At 34.8% G+C, this 21,072-nt stretch overlaps 1 protein-coding gene across 6 annotated transcripts in view; it reads right to left on the reverse strand.

The window, feature by feature from the left end:
• Positions 1-21,072, reverse strand: part of LOC123528066 (uncharacterized) — a 49,971-nt gene that overhangs the window by 12,555 nt on the left and 16,344 nt on the right. For 2 of the 6 annotated variants that reach the window (XM_053522815.1, XM_053522811.1), the window contains 8 exons: positions 18,772-18,789; positions 16,075-16,225; positions 13,016-13,102; positions 7,910-8,051; positions 5,467-5,663; positions 4,760-4,816; positions 3,189-3,367; positions 771-923 (listed from right to left, as the gene is read on the reverse strand). In XM_053522815.1, coding sequence (XP_053378790.1) covers positions 771-923; positions 3,189-3,367; positions 4,760-4,816; positions 5,467-5,663; positions 7,910-8,051; positions 13,016-13,102; positions 16,075-16,225; positions 18,772-18,789 — 984 coding nt within the window. Of the gene's footprint in view, positions 1-770; positions 924-3,188; positions 3,368-4,759; positions 4,817-5,466; positions 5,664-7,909; positions 8,052-12,143; positions 12,165-13,015; positions 13,103-16,074; positions 16,226-18,771; positions 18,790-21,072 lie in introns of all 6 variants that reach the window. The other 4 variants (XM_053522816.1, XM_053522812.1, XM_053522813.1 and 1 more) reach the window with 3 other exon arrangements.

A 21,072-nucleotide genomic window follows, 5' to 3' on the forward strand; every position in this document is an offset into this window, starting at 1 on the left:
TTAATTACCTTGGTTTTTATATTCACTGCATATTCATGTATTATAACTGTTTTATTTAACATTAGGATGAGCCTCCTAGCCATGATTTCACAAAAAATATTTAAGTTTGTTCACTGACTTATATATGCTAATTTGCTTATGTGATTACAAATTTAAAGTATTTTTGCGAAATTGGGGCCTGGACATTCAGCTCACCAGATAGAACAACTGCAATGTCATCTTAGGAACATTTGCTCCGTCAGACTACATGTGGGTGAAGTCAAAATGGCAGCATGTCATCACTAAGAGGTAGTGACATAACTTCTGTGCTTTTCCATTTGTAGTTCAAGCAAAATGAAAGTAATATATTTCAATGTAACAGACAGAGAAAATCTAAATATAAATCTTCACATTTCAATATTTGGTTAGTTAATTCTATACAATGATCAAGACAGACTTTTAACTATTGTAGATAACCCACAGATTACCGTGACAATTTAGCTTGGACATAACTTACATTAAATCTTAATAGCCCCATCTTGGAATGCTAACTTTCTTTAACCTTTAGCCTGCTAAATTTCTAAAATGGACTGATCCATTATTCAATTTGGGCAGTATCACTTATTATTCAAAGGGATTTTCAGGGAAAATTTACTGAATGAACAGTGACAGTGCAGACCACGTCCATGCAGGCTGATCTTGGTCTGCACTGGTCAAAAAGGCAGAATGTTTTGCCACCAGCAGGCTACAGGTTAAGTTTGCAACTGCCCTATTTTGGAATGCTAACTTACTTTAAATCTGTAACGGCTCTGTCCTGGAATGCTTGGTTGCTACAGTAATGTACATAACACTCAAAGTATTTGGAGGAATGCTCAGTTATAATATCACAGACATCAGATAAAAGTACAGATTCTTTCCACCGAGACTCCAGCGCTGATAAAAATCTGCAAAAATAACATTATCATCATTAATTTTGGAGAAAATATTTCTTGCATTTTTTAAAATGTATCCAAACAAATATCTTATGTCTGGAAGTAACATTCGGGTATAAAATCTTCCATGCTTGCAAACCAAAATGGGATTCACTTTGTTTCATTATGCTTATGACAATATGTCTTTTCTATTTAAGGCAAGCTTTTGGCATTTTCCTGTTTTTACTGAAAATTATGTGCGTGTTGACCTGCTTTACAAGCCAATTTGCCTAACAAGAATATGTAATCTTATGGAAATTGTCAAGTGTTATTGAAAATCTTGAGTGATATAACAGGTCTACTAACTTACTTTGGCGATCATTTAAATCTTGTACTAGTACCAACCTTCTCTCTGCAGGTAATTATCCAGAGAACTAAAGTCTGATGTAAAACCATCCAAAAGAATGTTTGCCTAGCTCTGGGGATCAAACTCACCATGTCTATGATTGTTTACTTGTAGATTCCTCTACAGCTTAATCATCTGATCAGTATATTAATATAAATTCTAATACGCGTTTCTCTGTTATCACATGTCTGACGTCGCGGGAGTGTAATAAAGCCATTAAATAACAAGAGCTGTCCGTAAGACAGCCAAGCTCGACTATTCGAAATATTGTCCCAGAAGCAGGAAAATATTATCCAAAAAGGTTAAATATCAAAAGAGTTTTAAGTTCAAAAGGGGGCATAATTTGACCAAAATGCATATCAGTTATGGGACTTGCTGCTATCAACTAGTTTTATAACCCCGAAGGCACATGTAAAGTTTCAATTCAATATCTGCATTAGTTTTGGAGATAGAAACTCGCATGTAAAACTTTAACCAGAATTTTTAAAGTCCAAAAAGGGGCATAATTTGCCCAAAATACATGCCAGAGTTATGGGACTTGACCCAGTGAGGTTGGTAATTGATCTAGAAAAAGAAAAAATAAGTTTCAAATCTATATGCCTTTTAGAAATAGCCGTATGTACTTACACGCAAAACTTTAACAAGGATTTTCTAAGTCCAAAAAGGGGAATTATTTGCTCAAAATACATGTAAGAGTTATGGGACTTGATCCAGTGAGGTTAGTAATTGATCTAGAAAAAGAAAAAATAAGTTTCAAATCTATATGCCTTTTAGTAATAGCTGTATGTACTTGCACGCAAAACTTTAACCAGAATTTTCTAAGTCCAAAAGGGGGCATAATTTGGCCAAAATGAAGGTCAGAGTTATGGGACTTGCTGCTATAAACTAGTTTTATAACCCCGAAGACACATGTGAAGTTTCAAATCAATATCTGCATTCGTTTTGGAGATAGTAACTTGCATGTAAAACTTTAACCAAAATTTTCTAAGTCCAAAAGGGGGCATAATTTGCTCAAAATACATGTCAGAGTTATGGGACTTGACCCAGAGAGGTTGGTAATTGACCTAGAAAAAGAAAAAAATAAGTTTCAAAGCTATATGCCTTTAATTGATGGCTGTATGTACTTGCATGCAAAAACTTAACCAAGGTGTGACGCCGACGCCGACGCCAGGGTGAATAGAAAAGCTAGACTATTCTTCGAATAGTCGAGCTAAAAATGATAATACACTAGTGTAATAAAGCTTTGACGTCGACGTCATTTATAGTATAGGAGACGTTGGTCAAACTGGCTTGTTTATATAGTGAAAGAAAGTAGAAGTTTTGATGTTTCGACAGGAAAGGCTAACATGTGATAAAAAGAATATTGCATTTGTGAATTTTCCACACTGAATTTATTAAACTGGTTGAATAAAATTGATAAAATGCCCGGCAGAGCCTCGCATTTTATTATTTATTCAACTGGTTTAATAAACTCAATATGCAAAGGCACTCATGTAATATCCTCTATTTAAAACATTCTTGTGCTAAAATGACGTCACATTAATGTGCGGCGACTTCAGTATTACGTTGTGACCAAGAAAGAATGCTACTATATCTTATCTACTGTTCAAGATTATGGGCATATTAGAATTGAAATAATTTATACCAAAACCGTATTTAAACACTATTCATGCACTCAGGTGGTAAAACGTTGTACAAATAAAATTATAACGCCCAACGTATAACCACCCATTGTATATAAATAAATGTTAAAACACTCTCTTGCTTTACATTATTTCTTAAACGCCAAATAGAACAAAAACTGAATACTTCTGTTTCATTCATTTTGTCTTTAAAGTATGCCTCAATATATCTTCCATTAAACTTTACATGAAGTCATTTCTAATACAAACCTCTCACTAGTATCTCGTATGGCACCAATATTTGAGAAGATCACATGTCGTTCTTGTCGTGTGATCACACATTTGTTTGACAAATCCGAACCTAGCTCATCCGACATTAGGAACACATCTATGAGAACATTTAAACTCTTGAGGTATGTTGCTTCAGATGTGATGATCTCAAACATCGACTGTAACAAGAAACAAACAAATATCAAACTTAAAGTACAACTGAGCTTAAATTCCAAACTGTACTACATTGTATCAGTATGCTATCAAACACATTCCAAACTGTACTACATTGTATCAGTATGCTATCAAACACATTCCAAACTGTACTACATTGTATCAGTATGCTATCAAACACATTCCAAACTGTACTACATTGTATCAGTATGCTATCAAACACATTCCAAACTGTACTACATTGTATCAGTATGCTATCAAACACATTCCACACTGTACTACATTGTATCAGTATGCTATCAAACACATTCCACACTGTACTACATTGTATCAGTATGCTATCAAACACATACAAGTATTGCTAAGTAAAAAACTGATTCAAATCTAAACACAAACTTTCTTAAATGGATGTGTTAACTTGGTGCTGATATATTTTCTGGTCCATCATTAGTCCATTCAATGTATGTGAATTACAGAAATCTTCCCCTTCAGCTAGTGCTAAGAGAGCATGAGCGGTAAAACACATATTTAGTTTCCTGTCATGAACCGACTGAGTCTGTTATTATTTTAAATGGTTTAGTTGTGTTCTTCGCTTTTTGAAAATGTAACTGAATAATTTTTACGTCCCTGTTGTCAAAGACCTGTGAGGCATACAGTTTTTGAACTGTGGGTCCATCACATTTTCTTGACTATTAAATGCCTTTTACAGTTTCCAATTCAAATGAAACCTGGTAAACATCAAGTGGACATCTTGCAGTCTTTGGACTTATGTGTCAATCAGATTTATATTTTGAGTTGTAAACATTTCTGGCCTTTATTATTTCATTCAATAAAACATTTTCACGGACATGTTTCAAACAGCGTTGACAGCAGTATTTCAGTAATTTTACTATGATCAATTGACCTACATGATGGAACTTGGAATATTACCTGTAACATTACATTTTCTTCAAGCGTAAGACAACTTCCCAACATGAACAACATGAATAAAAAGGAAGCAAATGTACTTTAACATAATGCCTATCTGCATATTGTCATGGAGAAGGTTGCCTACAAGCAAGGACAGGACCTGTTACCTTTAAACTTGTACTCATCTCATCTCTAATGAATGAACCAGTCTAGCAATAGGTCAGTCATCAAATATTCTGAATACAACTATTGGTCAAGCTCCCAAAGAGATGAGCAACAGTTTGGAGTACAGGCTTTCCAGCCATCAAAGCATTATTATTATAGATACCAGGAAAATGGCACGGGACAACATAAATAACATGTCTGGATCTCCAGTCATCAATGATCGAGTGAGCAGTGTATCTCTGTACTTAGTATTTTACAAACTGTCCAAAATTCTCTGCTATGTTTCTGCCGCCACCATATCAATGTAAAAACAATATACTTACTTCTTGCAACTTCTTCTCATGAGGAGTTATTGTGTCTAACACACCACTGGATTTAACCTGCAGATTAAATCAGTAATATATATGATTTTGTTTTCTAATATTCTTTTATACTTTTGATGCACAGATTACAGTGACAATTGTATTAATAATTATTAGCATATTATATGGATGAACTGCCTGATCCGTAACTAACTTTCAGGAACTTAATGATTTATCAACCAGCAGAATTAATTCCCTATGGTTTATCATTTATTATTTATTGTCATTGTTCCTATTCATTTTTTTGAAATTTGAAATTAATAAATTGGTTTTCCCAGGAGATAATTAACTTGGCTTAAATTAAGCACCAAAATAATTAAATGAATTCCCAATATAAGTTCTATCATTCTTGAAATCCATTCTTATTCTATACTCGCATAAAAAAAGAACTATAACATCAATACCATAAAAGCATCTCAGGCAAACTTCTGAATGACTTCAAAAATTCAAACAAAAATACATGTACTATTAAAGGGAAGTAATTCAAACATTAGCATTAATGAAATTTGCTAGTCTGCTGGAAACAGTTATAAATAGTTTCAGTAAACCAAGTAAATGGAGAGGAAACATTAAATTACTTTTTTAAGTTTAGTCAAGAAATAATTTGCATACTCGATTTGTTCAAAACAATCTTGCAAAAATATTTTTTTAAATCAAAGTTAACATACCTCTGGCATTTCTGCCCACAGGGTTCTGAGAACAGTGCCTTTCTTGCCAAACATTTCCAGTGTTGATATTTTCTTGGCTTTTGAGTCCTCTTCTGGTTTTCTATCCATATCGAGACTTCCACGCCCTGAACTATACTCAGACAGATCTTCATACACACTTTCTTTGTCCCCATCTTCATCATAGTACCCTTCCTCATCTGTAAAATCAACACAAACATTGAAGAAAATATACATAGCTGCCCCTAACAGATACCCCGATGAAGTATGAAAGCACAGTACAATATTAACAGATGCATGCATGTATGTTCATAAAACCTTTGTTAACCCTTACCCTGCTAAATTTCTATAATCATTGACTGTTAAAAGTGGTGCACATCCAAAAGATACTGACTAGATGGCGAACAGTGCAGGTTATGATCAGACTGCACAGATGTTCTGGCTGATCATTATCTGCACTGGTCGCAATGGCAGAATCAATCATGTCCAGCATGATAATGTTTAAGCCTATCTGACTCCTTTTCTGTGTGTAATAAAAGCTTGTTTACTTGGCAGGTAGACATTTTTTCCAGAAAAAGATGTTTGCTTCTTTTTTTTTTTTTTTTTACTTTTCAACAGACAACTGCCTCATCATAGCTATGTTATTCTCAATGAATAATTTCATTGAACAGTTCTTAAATGATACTTACTTGTACACTATGTAAGATTTTTCAGATGTAAGTACACAGTCATAATCATAATCTACAGCTGGAATAATGAGATTTTGTCTCACAGGTGTTGATGCTTATAATGAAGAGGTATTATTACACAGACACCAGTTTGGACATGGTTCCAGGTTATACAAGAGCTGTCACAGGAAACAGCGCGTTCGACTATTTCATTGCTGGATAGTGAAATTGGGCACATCTGAGGAAACTAGAGCTGTCACTGGAGTGTTTAATGACTCCAATTGTGGATGAAGATATTGCACAATAGCCTGAGTCTATGTCAAAAATATCAACTTAAAGTAATAAGAGAGATAAAGATAAAATGTATCAAAACACTACATAAGTACATCCTAAGCAAAAAGGGGCATAATTCATTAAATATTGGTGCCAGAGTTATGCAGCTTGTGTCATTTAGTGTGGGTGATGATGTTGAACAACTATTTTAAGTTTGAATCATACCCATTCAGTAATAACAGATACAGAGTGAAAGTGCATCAAAACTTTAACCTAAAATTCTAAGTAAAAAGGGGAATAATTAATGAAAAATTGGTGCCAGAGTTATGCACCTTGCGTCATATGGTGTGGGTGATGATGTTGAGCAACTTTTTTTAAGTTTGAATCAAATCCATTCAGTAATAACAGAGACAGAGTGAAAGTGCATCAAAACTTTAACCTAAAACTCTAAGTAAAAAGGGGAAATAATTCATGAAAAATTGGTCCCAGAGTTATGCACCTTGTGTCATATGATAAGGGTAATGATGTTGAACAATTGTTTAAGTTTGAATCAGATCCATTCAGTAATTATAACAGAGATAGAGTGAAAGTGCATAAAACTTTAACCTAAAATTCTAAGTAAAAAGGGGAATAATTCATGGAAAATTGTGCCAGAGTTATGCATCTTGTGTCATATGATGTGGGTGATGATGCTGAACAACTATTTTAAGTTTGAATCAAATCCATTCAGTAATAACAGAGGTAGAGTGAAAGTGCACCAAAACTTTAACCTGAAAATCTAAGTAAAAAGGGGGAATAATTCATGAAAAAATGGTGCCAGAGTTATGCACTTTGTGTCATATGATGTGGGTGATGATGTTGAACAACTATTTTAAGTTTGAATCAAATCCATTCAGTAATAACAGAGATAGAGTGAAAGTGCATCAAAACTTTAACCTGAAAATCTAAGTGAAAAGGGGGGATCATTCATGAGATATTGGTGCCAGAGTTATGGCCCTTATGTCAGATGATGTGGATGATGATGAGGAATAAGTATTTCAAGTTTGAATCAAATCCATCAAGTAATTACAGAGATAAGTTGAAAAAAGAGAAAGTGCACCAAAACTTTAACCAAGGTGGGGACGCGGAAAGACGCCGACGCTGACGCCGACGCCGGGGCGAGTAGGATAGCTCTCCTTATACTTCGTATAGTCGAGCTAAAAACTGCATTTTGTAAATCAGTCTAAAACTCCTGAATCTGATTGGCTGATTCAAATAACAATCTTGGAATTGACCAATAGCAAGGCTGTATTCTGTGACTGGTCTCCAGACTTGGTTTTGTAACCCTGAGCTAGGTGTTGCTGTAACAGTGGTGCCATTCACACAGTTTACAGTGTATTGGAATCTTACAAAAAAGAAAGTCCTATTTTCTGATCATTTAAACTGCAAAGGTATGGTTGGTTGTAAATGAATTGTAAATGGGACCACTCTAGATAAACATATTTCAATCAAAGTCCAAGGCATACCTGATTCATCAAAACTAGAATATATTGCTTTTCTCTTGCTTGCCCTGGATATCTTAGCTTTATTGTAGAACTGGTACAGGGACTCGGACCCTAGCTGGGACTTGTACCTGCCACCTGCAGTACCATACACCTGGTCATCACTCTGTAAACAATCATAATCATATACATCTATACATTAACAAGTAATGGAATAAATGTATACTGTGAAATCATTTAATATGGTGGGCATAAAATATTTTGGTTTTTGCCAAAAAAAGACTATTTCACTGGAATATGAATGTGTGTATTTCCATTTATCGAGATTTACTTGTACCATGAAAATAAATGATTTCATGGTATTTCTTATTCTTCCTGGTAAAAAGCAATTAACAGATTAATAATGCTTGTCATCTATTTAGAGCTATTATAATCTTAATACCTAATACAGCCTAGCACAAAATATTTCAATGTTAATGTTTATACTTCTGGAAAAGGGTCAAAGAAAATGTAAAGCAAGGACCTGGGATTTTTTTTATGTAATAGGAGCGGAAAAATGTGCAGCCCGATTAAGGACTCGAACCTGCGACCTTCTGCTTGCAAGTCAGATGCTCTACCAACTGAGCTGATCGGACAATCGATATCATAGGCTAATTATATACATTATATACACACTGCTACATTCCTTCCTCCATTTTTCAAAGACAAACTCAGATTCTTTGGCTAATTTAACCCAGCCATTGCTTCACTCAGCTCTAGGATTCCAAGGCTAGCCACTACACTCACTGCACCAATGTAATAGGAGCGGAAAAATGTGCAGCTCGATACAGGACTCGAACCTGAGACCTTCTGCTTGCAAGTCAGATGCTCTACCAACTGAGCTAATCAGATAACATTAAAATGCAGAATCATGCCTTAGGGCGTATGACCAAATACATTGATTTTTGAGAGTTTAAGTTTAAAATGAAGATCATGAAGTTCAAGTTCATCTATATATAGGTCAGATGAAAGGTCCTCCCACAAGGTTTGTTGAGTGTGGGTATGAACTAAATTGAGTCATTTATGTGGTTGTAAGACCAAAAATGTTGTTTATTGATGTTTTTAAGTTTGAAGGTAAAAGGTAAAGGTCATATGAGGGTCAAGGTCATATAAATACAGGTCAGTTTGCAGGTCTTGCCACAAGGTTTGTTGAGTGCGAGTATGAACTAAATCAGGTCTGTAATGTGAGATACTGGCAACCTGGTTCAAATGGACAGTTGGAGGTCATCTATACAGATCAGTTTGCAGGTCTTGCCACAAGGTTTGTTGAGTGCGAGTATGAACTAAATTGTGCCATTTATTTGGGCTGTAGGACCAACAGTGTTTAAGGTTTTAAGTTTGAAGGTGAAGGTCAAATGAGGATCAAGGTCATCTATATATCAGTCAATTTGTAGGTCTTGCCACATGGATTGTTCAGTGTTAGTAAACTGAACTAAATGGGGTCATAAATGTGGGCTACAGACAATCTGGTTCAAACGGACAGAAAGACAGTTCATTTTCCATGATTTTGAAATTCACACTACCGAAATGTAAACATAAGCATACATTAAAATTCTAACTATAATAAATGTTGCACCTGTAGGTGCACCTGTCTAGAATCAGGAAGTGTACAAAATATTTACACTGTAAATAAACACCACTTACGTTTTTCAATTTTAGTAATTTTCAACTATGTTTTTGCATTTTAAATAATAGTGTCTAAATAAAATAACTTTTCAAATATCTTAATGTTCCTCATCAATTTTGAAGTAAAGTGTTTGGTTACCTGCCCTCAAGTGAATTTTCATGTTGGAATTATATTTTTCGTAGACCATGGCTGTTAAAAATACAGCTGAAACTCAGCATCTCATATTCCAAGTGAACAAGCGTTTTACTTCGAGATAACTGAAATTCAGTTTTAAATGATATTTTGTGCACGTTTACACATGATTTGGATGGGACATTAGCCCTTACTATGCTAAATTTCTATAATGAACTTGTCTATCTTCCAATTTTGACAGTACCACTAAATGTTAAAAGGGGTGCTTACCAAAAAGATACTGACTGAATAGCGAACAGTACAGATTATGATCAGACTGCATGGATGTGCAGGCTGATGATGATATACACTGGTCGCAAAGGCAGAACCAAGCCTGTCCAGCATGGTTAGGGTTAAAAAGTTGTTGAGTTAAGCAAGTTTGAGATATTGAGTTTCAATTGTATGTACAGAATTATTAAAACTAAATAAGGGAGACTTTTCCAGCCATGAAACAAGGGGAGCTAACCAAACATTATTTTAACCTTAAATTAACTCCTTCTAAAGATGTAAAAAAAAGACAAAGTCAGGAAGAAAAAGCTAACAAAATTTAGCACTGCCAAAACGTTTAGATCAGCTCTAAGCCCACATTTCTGATTATTGATTATTAAGAATTTTTTGGAAATTGCTTTTTTTTACAAACATCATGTTAAAAGCATGGAAGTAAGAATTAAGAAACTGGACAGTGCAAGAATATGAGAGCAAAGTTACATGGGAGTTAACCAGACAGATATCTACTTCTTCAGATGTCTCCAATATAGAACTGATTTCTTTTAAATTAACCTTCACATTAAATTACATATACATAAATGTATTTTGCAAGAAGCAGCCCTTCCTCCAAGGATATAAAACTGAATTTGGTCACCAATCTAAGAATGCAGTCTTCCCATTGGTCAGATTCAAAAGTCTAAATCATCAACAACCAATCAAATGCTGGAGATTCTAGACTGGTGTAACTCAAGTTGTATAACCTTGCACCATCCTTGTTCTGGTTATATTAAAGCAGTTTTAAACGCATCTCCACCCTACTACAGAATGATGATGTTCACACAATTTCTAGCCTTACCTTTACTCTAAGCTCCAAGATATCTTGAAGTTCCATAACACTAGCATAATTATCATCTACTTAGAATTAAAATTCTACTTAAAAAGTAAAAGGAACAAAACTGCATTTGAACTGTATGGACCAGTATTAACGCGAAATTTGTGGCAAATGTGTCAAATGCCTTCTTCCTTTTCCAATCAACATTAATAATTTTGGCAAGTTTTTAATATAAATTCAGTGAAAACATGACATATCCGTAATCCTACACTTGTATTGCAGATAACATAAAGTAACACCCTTGCATTATGATAAATTTACAAAAGAGATTTTAACATCTTTATACACATCCCCAAAAATTAACAATACGGGAATCATCATAATCGTGTTCTCCCAAAAAGTTATTTTTATATTAAGTCAGAACTGATAGTGAAATACAATGCCTTCACAGTATAACAGTTTAACAAATTAAAAATTCTGTCTGAAGAAGTTAAAAAGATTTGTACTGTTTATACAATCAGAAAAATAAAACTGACAATTCTTATCTAATAATATTACAACTTACATCGCTCAATTTTGCAGCTATAACACTAAAGAATTATAATATTAGTAAATTAGAAATACTGTAATAAGATAGAAGAAATTTTCTCACTTTTATCCGTCACAAGGGGAGAAGTATTATATTTATGTATTATTATACAAATATGTTTTCTTCACTTGTTATGGAAGACAAATGTATGCCAATATACCTGAAGCTCAAAGTACCCTGTGCTAGGTTCACCATTAACCACGTACAGCAAAGCCATTTGATTTACTGGTTTTAATTCGTAATTCCAACACAATCCCCTTATATAATTATGTGCACCAATCACCTAAATTACAGGTCCTAATTTATTCTCTGCAGGGCAACAGTAACTGTCTTTATCTATTGGGCTGTTTCAAAGTAAAATTTTGAAATTAACCACTGAAAATGTTGCATTCTAAGGCTAGTCTCTAATAGACTTGATCTTCTTCTTTTTTTGTGTTTAATGCTGTTTTTCAATAGTATTTCAGTTCTGTAATGGCAGGTAGTAATCCTAACCAGTGTTCCTGGATTCTGTACCAGTACAAACCTATTCTTCACAAGTAACTGTAAACGAATCCACATGAATCAGAGGTGGAGGATGAATGATTTCAGACACAATGTCTTTTATCAAATAATCACAGAGAACATACACCTTGCCAGTGCATCTAACCCTGTGATCCGTAGATCTGCACTCTTTGTATAGAGCTAAGCGGGTGAGCAATAGACTTGATCCAAGACATCAACCAAGTGAAGACACCAAAACCCCAGATTTCAGATCCACACATAAAACAATTACACAACAAAGTGAATATCTCACTTGCAGGCAACAGTACACATTCTGTCAAATAAAATAAAAAATTGTTTGGTTATACATCTTCTTTTGTAAGCAATGTCGCAGCTAAAAGCAGCAAAATATTAGCAGATGTGCAGCTCTGGTCACATGCAACTCCAAAATGTCAATGATTGTAGACTGGACTGTATTTGTGTTGCTTTTATTTTCACTAACCCTTACTCTGCTACATTTCTATAATGAACTTGTCCATCTTTCAATTTGGACATTACCACAATCTGTTAAAAGGAGTGTTTACCAAAATGATACTGACTGAATGGCAAACAGTGCAGATCTTGATCAGACTGCACAGATGTGCATTTATTTATCTATTTATTTGGGTTTTACAGCGCACCAACACAGTATAGGTTATATGGCGCCAAACAGGACTACAAATTTTGGTTCCACATTTCATTTACATAGAAATAAAAACATGAGGTATGGAATCAAAATTTGCATACCTGCTGGAATCACAGAGTTACTGCAAAACCAAGTGTTAAGACCCTATTAGTCGCCTCTTACTATCATGTAAGGGTAAAGGCAGTGGCTCGAATTCTTTTCATACACAAATCGTCCCAGAACCACAGATATGCAGGCTGATCATGATCTACAACTGGTTACAAAGGTAGAATCAATCGTGTCCAGCATAATAAGGACTAATACTTCCCACAAATCTTTACAAGCATTATCCCAAAGAATATATCCAGCTCTACATTTACAGATTTTTAATGAACGTGAATATTAGGCTGTGGACTGTCAAAATCTAAAAATAAAAGCAACACAACCACAACCCAATCTACAATGAGACAAAAACACGCGTACACACACACAAGCTGCAGTTTAAGTCTTAAAATTCTCACTTCTGAACACGTCGGAGGCTGACAGTACATTCCTCGCTCTTTCAGATTTTCCTGCAGTTCTGAGCGACGTACAAACTGCCCCGACGACTACCAATAATTAAAATATGAAACATTTCCACAAGTTTAACTTTTACTTACATAATGATCCTTATCAAAACATATAAATATTACACAATCTTTAGCTCTATTATAATGAACAGCCATGCTTTCAATAAATCTACAAAGCTATACTATTTACTATCTATAAAAAGGTACCAACAACATTTATTTGAGGAAATATACAACTTTATTTTCCTCATAAGATTATGTTATGAATGTTGATTCATTCATTAGTCCAAATTCTATTGAACATATACATTGATATTACAAAGCTGAATTCTTTTATTTATTTAACTTCCCAAGTTTCATTTCAATAGGGGAAACTTGCCTAAAATTGTAAAGTTTTATGCTGTAATAATGTTGGTATGTAAAAACTGTATCATGCATTCTTAAAATTATCTCTTAACATGCATAAGACAGCTCTACATGTTTGGATCTAAAACATAAAAAGACAAGGAGCTGCGTTCAATAAACGCTTGATGCCCCCGGTGGCATCCTTGTCGATACAAAGCAACTGAAGTCCAAAACGAGCTCAAGGTCAAACTGAGGTCAGGTGACGTTTAAAGATGAGGAATGGTCACAGGTTACATCTGTATTGGCATCAAGTCATTTTTGTAAGCGGTATTGATGCTAGATGAAATGGTCCCATTTGGTTAACCAAGAGATGGCCCATATAAAGCAACTTAAGTCCAAAATGAGGTCAAGATCAAGGTCAAACTGAGATCAGGTGATGTCTGAAGATGAGGAATGGTCACAGGTTACACCTGCAGTAGTATCAAGTCATTGTAGTAAGGGGTATTGATGCTAGACGATACGGTCCCATTTGGTTAACCTCGTACGGACAGATGGACAAACGAACGAACAAACGGACAGGACAACCACTATATGCCTCCGGCATAAAAATCTGGCAAATAAAAATGGCAGGGTTGTATGTTTGAATTTTAGCTAAACAAATTTGAAAATTTTGAACTTAACCAAAGTTTCATACAGTCTGTAGGAAAGTAACAACTTTGATCACATTTTGCAAATACAACTTATTCATAATGTAGGACTTTTAACAGTTGTCAGTCAACACAGAGGTCTGTGTGCTTCTTTTGAGCATTTATCTATGATTTAAGACATCAGCAATTTCAAAGTGGACTTGATGCCATTATCTGAAATAATTTCATGTGACAACAATATTGTTATCATTTTTATCTTACAAAAGAGAGTAAAGTTGTTGTTATTATAAATGAACAAATTGGATGACTTTTTATGCAGGACAATTTTCCTTACTATATGCCAGGTCTCAACTTTATTCTATATAATTAATTATCCTGATAAATGGCTTTACACCACCACTTTTGGTTTATCAAACATGTAGACCTACCTTACTGTGGAAAGTAACTATAAAGTTCTATCAGGCAATTAACTACAGGATACAATTTTTAGTTGTCAATCAAACAAAATCACTATTATAGTAAACAGCAGCATGTTCCCAGATAAACATTGTTATACAATTTTTAGTTGTCAATCAAACAAAATCACTATTATAGTAAACAGCAGTATGTTCCCAGATAAACATTGTTATACTGATAGTTTTAAACAAAATATGACCATTAATATGAATTCTTTAAAAATCGTACATGATCATTATCTAACTTGACATTATTTTTGGTTGTATAAGGTGCAAGGATGACTTGTATCATATGATTAACAAGGCAGTCTGAAAGACAGCTAAATCTCCCGCCACTGCTATGGATAGTGAAAGGGTAAACCTTTGATTTTAGCTGGGGACCTTGACCTTAAACTGACATGGCTGATCATGAATTCTGCACAACGTCTTGATGAGGTGATCATTTGACCCAAGTTTCATGAAAATCCTTCAAGGGGTTTAGGAGATACACAGCTGAAACCTTTGACCTTCAGTTGTGACCTTGACCTTGAGTTGACATGGCTGACTCATGAGTTTCTTGATGAGGTGATCATTTGACCCAAGTTTGATGAAAAATCCTTCAAGGGGTTTAGGAATACAGATTGGATACCAATGGAAGGTTTTCCAAACCTTCGACCCTTAGTTGTGACCTTTGACCTTGAGCTGGCATGGTTGACTCATAATTTCTCACATCGTTCTGATGAGGTAATCATTTGACCCAAGTTTTATAAAAGTCCTCAACGAGGTTTGGGGAGATATAGAGCGGACACGAATGGAAGGCCTCAAACCTTGGACCCAAAGTTGTTAACCTTGGACCTTGAGCGGCATGACTGACTCATGGGTTGTGCACATCGTCTAATGAGGTGATCATTTGACCCAAGTTTTATAAAATTTCTTCAAGGGGTTTAAGAGGATTCATAGAGCGGACACAAAATGGAAGCTCAATCCTTTGACCCTGATTGTGACCTTGATCTTGATCTGGCAAGGCTGACTTCAAGGGTTCATGCACATCGTTTTGATAAGGTGATCATTTGACCAAAGTTTTATAAAATTCCTTCAAGGGGTTTAGGAGATATAGAGCGGACACAAAATGGCAGGCTCAAACCTTTGACCTTGAGTTGTGACCTTGACCTTGAACCGTCAAGGCTGACTCATGGGTTCTGCACATCGTCTTGATGAGGTGATCATTTGACCCAAGTTTGATCAAAATCCCTCAAGGGGTTTAGGAGATAAGGAGTGGACACGAAAGTGTTACGGACGGAAGGACGGACGGAAGGACGGCAGACGGAAGGACGGACGCAGACCATTCCTATAATCCCTCCGTCACGGTGGGGGATTAATAAAGTAAAAAGGGTTACTTTACACATATACAGCAAACTAAAAGCAGAATACTGTCTTAACCTCACTGCATCTTACTGTTTTCCCACAGTTGATTGACAAATAACAACAACCTAAGGGAAATGTTTTCTTAGTTCCAAACTTTTGATGTCTTTCCCCTGAAAAGATGCTGATCAAATCTAACAGAATGTACGATCAAATATCTTACCAGATCTATGTATATCCCGTCTTCTTCATATTTGCTGACTAGTTTTAGGACGTCATCAACAGGAGGTTTCTTTTTCTGGACTTCCGGCACTGTTGCCAGGTCATGTGGTTTAATGTACGCCGAAGAGACTGGTCTTTTCTCTAACTCTTTCCTACAGAACAAATTTTTATGTCAGTATTAACATAACAAACACAAACACAAACCTCAAACCAGTCTGTTCTGTTACAGCTTAATTTAAAATTCTATCAAGCCAAAATGAAGTGATACTAGTCTTGTTTTCCAGCATGCAAACAGTAAATTAATGCTATATAAAGTTTATATTCATATTATTTTTGACATCTTTCACAAAATTAAGTCTGAATAGAGCAGGGGCCAGAATCATAATTATTGCATTGTAACTTGAAACTGCTTTGAATGGAGACAAACTGACATCTCACAAGGTAACTTAAGAAGAGCAAAAACTAAATGAGCCATGCCATGAGAAAACAAACATAGTGGGTTGGCGACCAGCATGGATCCAGACCAGCCTGCGCATCCGCGCAATATGGTCAGGATCCATGCTGTTCGCTTACAGTTTCTCTAATTGCTATAGGCTCTTAAAGTGAACAGAATGGATCCTGACCAGACTGCGCGGATGGATCCATGCTGGTCGCAAACCAACTATGTTGGTTTTCTCATGGCGCGGCTCAAATGTAATTTTATCTTCAATTTTCTGAACTAATACTTGGTAATTCAGCATTGATCAATAAACCAGAAACAGGATCTTTCTTGGCTGTATTATACCCAAACATGCTTCTTCAAGAGTGTTTAACCAAAATGACAGACGGGGAGAAAAATACATTTGAAAGAATATTTATAACTAGAAGATACAAAGCCGCATAAGACTTGAAATATGTTACAGATGTAATATGTTACAGATCATAAGACAGATGTAATACTTTACAGACGCCTTAAATAAGATAATTTCTCCACAAATATATCACTATTCCTTTTGCATTTCAAGTAAAATCTCATGTTTAAAGTGCAGATCACTGATCATTATTACTGTTAGTAGGACAACATTTCAAATAAATATTTTCCTAAAAAAGATTATTAATACCTCAATATAGGGCAAACATAATCTCCATATAAGTAAAAATATGACTTGTGTATTTCAAACGATAAGTGCTACTACATTATTTTACTGCTGCTAATTTTCTTTAATAACTATAAGCTAAGCATTTCTCTGAATATTTATTTCTCTGAGTACAACTGGTAAAGCATTAACTCTAAAGTGTATTGTAAAATTGTGCCCTGTAATAGAATGAGGCTGAGAAATGCAGGAAACAGTTACAGAGAAAAAGTGAAAAGATTTGTTTCTTGTGTATATATAAACATCCAATAGCAGAGTTCAATAATTTTAAGCATATATATTTACTCCTCTATTAAACATAAAAATACAATAATTTCAGAAATAATACTAGCGAAATTATAATCACATACATATTCATAGTTTGTTTCTTAAATAAACCATGGCAAGAACTCAATGCACTGCTTATATATATATAAGGTTGTTTTTAAACAGTCTGAGCATTTAATTTGCGAAATCCGACACATGCTATTATTTTGTCAATCATTTCTTATTAAAAACTAGTAAAAGTTTCAAACTTTCTGCATTATACTCTACACATACATTCAAAAATCCAACACAGCAACGGTTATATGGTTTTTTATGATTATACAAAATAAAATTTCCTAACTGATTCAACTCAGAAAGAAATGGTAATATTTCACAAAACAGAAAAAAAAACAATAAGATAAACAGTTAGATCTAAGTATAATGTATATGTTATCACAAATGTCACACACATAGAGTATCTAATAAACTAACTAAGCCTTGAAATAAAGAATTATTTATATTCATTCAATTCTAACCCCTTATATTTTTATCAAATAGATGTTGGATTAGTACTAGATTGATTGAAATACATTACATGAAGTTCAACCTTCCGAACCCATACCATGCTGAACACGATTAATTCTGCCTTTGCAACCAGTGTAGATCATAATCAGCCTGCATGCCTGCACATCCGAGCAGTCTGATCAAGATCTGCACTGATCACCATTCAGTCAGTATCTTTTTGGTATGCACCCCTTCTAACAGTTAATGGAACAGTCCAAATTGAAAGATGGACAAGTTCATTATAGAAATTTAGCAAGGTAAGAGTTAAGAAATGAGCTTAAACGATTAAGCGTTTATAGACTGATGTTTGACACAAATCATCAAACAGCATTGATTTCATACCTATAAATATGAAGAAACAAAAACAGTCTCATTTACCTGAAGCATTTTCTTGTATATATAGTATAGTATGAAGAAACAGAAGCAGCAATATACAGTAATAATTCTTAAAAGAAATTCATCTCCATAAAATACATTTTTCTGAATTTTTATCTTTAAGCCCAGGACCCAAAATAATGACCCATGACATGTCTCCAGACTTGGCTTTATAACGGTTACCATGGATACAGGGCTGATATGAAAAACTGTCATAATCTTTCTGAACTTAAAAAGAACAATTTACAACAGGCTTCAATCAAGCTCTCGAAGTAAAGTGTTTGCATAGAATGAAAAGCAGCTAGAAGTTCCCTATTCCAAGGCAGTAGTTGAAGTTAGAAGCAGTGATTAATAAGTGTCTAGGAGAAACCACTTTATACCTCCCGGCTACACCAGGTCTGAAATTGTCACCATTATCACGTTATATTATATTGTATTTACAGTCTGCACAAACAATAAAAGCATTAACATTGAACAATACACGATGTCATAAATATTAATGAATCCTCAAACAATATGGCACCTTGAAAGACTAAAAAAAAAACCAGGTTATGACAACTGCCAAAAAGACAGTCATGTTCCCAAATAACTGTTTCCTTCGATGTGTAAAGTAATTCTGTTTAAATCACAGGTTTTTCAGCTTCAGAAATTATAAAAGATTTATTCACTCTGGACCATTTACGCATATAAGATAAAACACTCATTGCTCGAAGCTGCAAAGGGATAAGCAGTAAAATGCTCAAGTTATTGGTGGAGGGTGGGGGGAGGGGGAGTAAGAATGGGGTAGCTGAATCTACACAAAGAAAATGTAAGGAAAACAGCCGTTGATCAAATGACCATATTGCTCAAGTTCATCCTGGTTACTTGGGTTATCAACGCTATGAGCAAGACTTAGTGGTGTATCACCATATATGACCTTCACCTGGAACTGGTAAATATAATGTTTTGGTGAGGAAAACAAAGTTCTGTGTAATGAAATAGCAAATCTTTAAAACATCCATAAAACAGGTTTTGAAATGAACACTTTAGTAAATGGAACATCAAATGGTCTACAGACTTGCCATAAACTTGGCTTTTATTAAATTATACACCTATCAAGTTATTCTATCCTTTTTGCCTAAAAGCAAGCGTAACCTAAAATATACAAAATAATTATATTTTCTTGTTTTGTACTGACTTTCTTGTTTGGTACTGTATTCTTGTCAGAGAAGTTCTTATTTTTGCAAGTCAGTAACAGAATCCCTACACCTCCACAACAAATAACAAAACAATTTTCTTCCCAGGATGTCTCAGGAGAATCATTTGTGTAAGTTTTCCCTTCACTTAATTATTTAAGATGTTTATATTTCTTAACAACCAGTATAAGCTATAATATTACCAGGCCATAAGCACTTAGAACACAATTGCACTTTCCTAATTCACCAGTTAAACAAAAAGTGTAATAGTAACACAACAACACATAAAAGAAAAACATAAATGTAGCTTGTTTAACATGTATATCTAGCCCGTGATTTAGTAACATATGCCAATGCTTTCACAGTTCAACAGCAAACAAAAAAAACAAAATATGTTTTAAGAGATATAATACACATTACACATGAATGACAAATAATATCAAGTATTAAATCTATATTCAAACAGTTTACAAAAATGTATTACTTGTTAGAAAACATTCAATCCACAGAGATTTACTTCACTATGTATTTTTAATTGAAGAAAAAAAGTAGAATTAACTATAGTTGTCACAGGAATGACAAATTATACACCCACAGTATGGCCTTGTCACAGAACTAAGCCAATGTCAAAGCCAAACTTGCTTGACCTTTGACCTACTGACCTCAAAATCAACAGAGGTCATCTGCTGGTCATGATCAACCTCCCTATGAAGTTTCATGATCCTCGGCCCAAGGGTTCTCAAGTTATTGTCCGGAAAATGTTTAAATGTTATGGGTCACTCTGACCTTTGAAACTCAAAATCAATACGGGTCATCTGCTGGTCATGATCAACCTCCCTAATAAGTTTCATGATCCTAGTCCAAAGTATTCTGAAGTTATTGTCCAAAAACCATTTAAATGTTCAGGGTCACTGTGACCTACTGACCTCAAAATCGTTAGGGGTCATCTGCTGGTCAAAACCAACCCACCTATCAGTTTTCACGATCCTAGACTCAAGCTTTCTCAAGTAATTGTCTAGGAAAGGTTTAAATGTTCCGGGTCACTTTGACCTTTGGAACTCAAAATCAATACGGGTCATCTGCTGGTCATGATCAACCTCCCTAAGTTTTGTGATCCTAATCCAAAGCATTCTGAAGTTATTGTACGAAAACTGTTTCAATGTTCCGAGTCACTGTGACCTTTACCTGTGACCTACTGACCTCAAAATCATTAGGGGTCATCTGCTGGTCATAGCCAACCTCCCTATCAATTTTCATGATCCTAGGCCAAAGCGTTCTCAAGTTATCATCCGGAAACTGTTTAACTGTTTCGTGTTATTGTGACCTTGACCTTTGACCTACTAACCTCAAAGTCAACCTTGACCTGTATTTTATATTACACCTGTGTACAAAAATTTATGATCCTCGACCCAAACGTTATGACCTGTATTTTCTGATGTTACACCTGTGCCCCAAAATTACCAAAATCGATCGAGCCTTTCATGAGTTATCATCCGGAAACCATGA

Source organism: Mercenaria mercenaria, chromosome 14, assembly GCF_021730395.1.
Source record: "Mercenaria mercenaria strain notata chromosome 14, MADL_Memer_1, whole genome shotgun sequence".
NCBI lineage: Eukaryota > Metazoa > Mollusca > Bivalvia > Venerida > Veneridae > Mercenaria > Mercenaria mercenaria.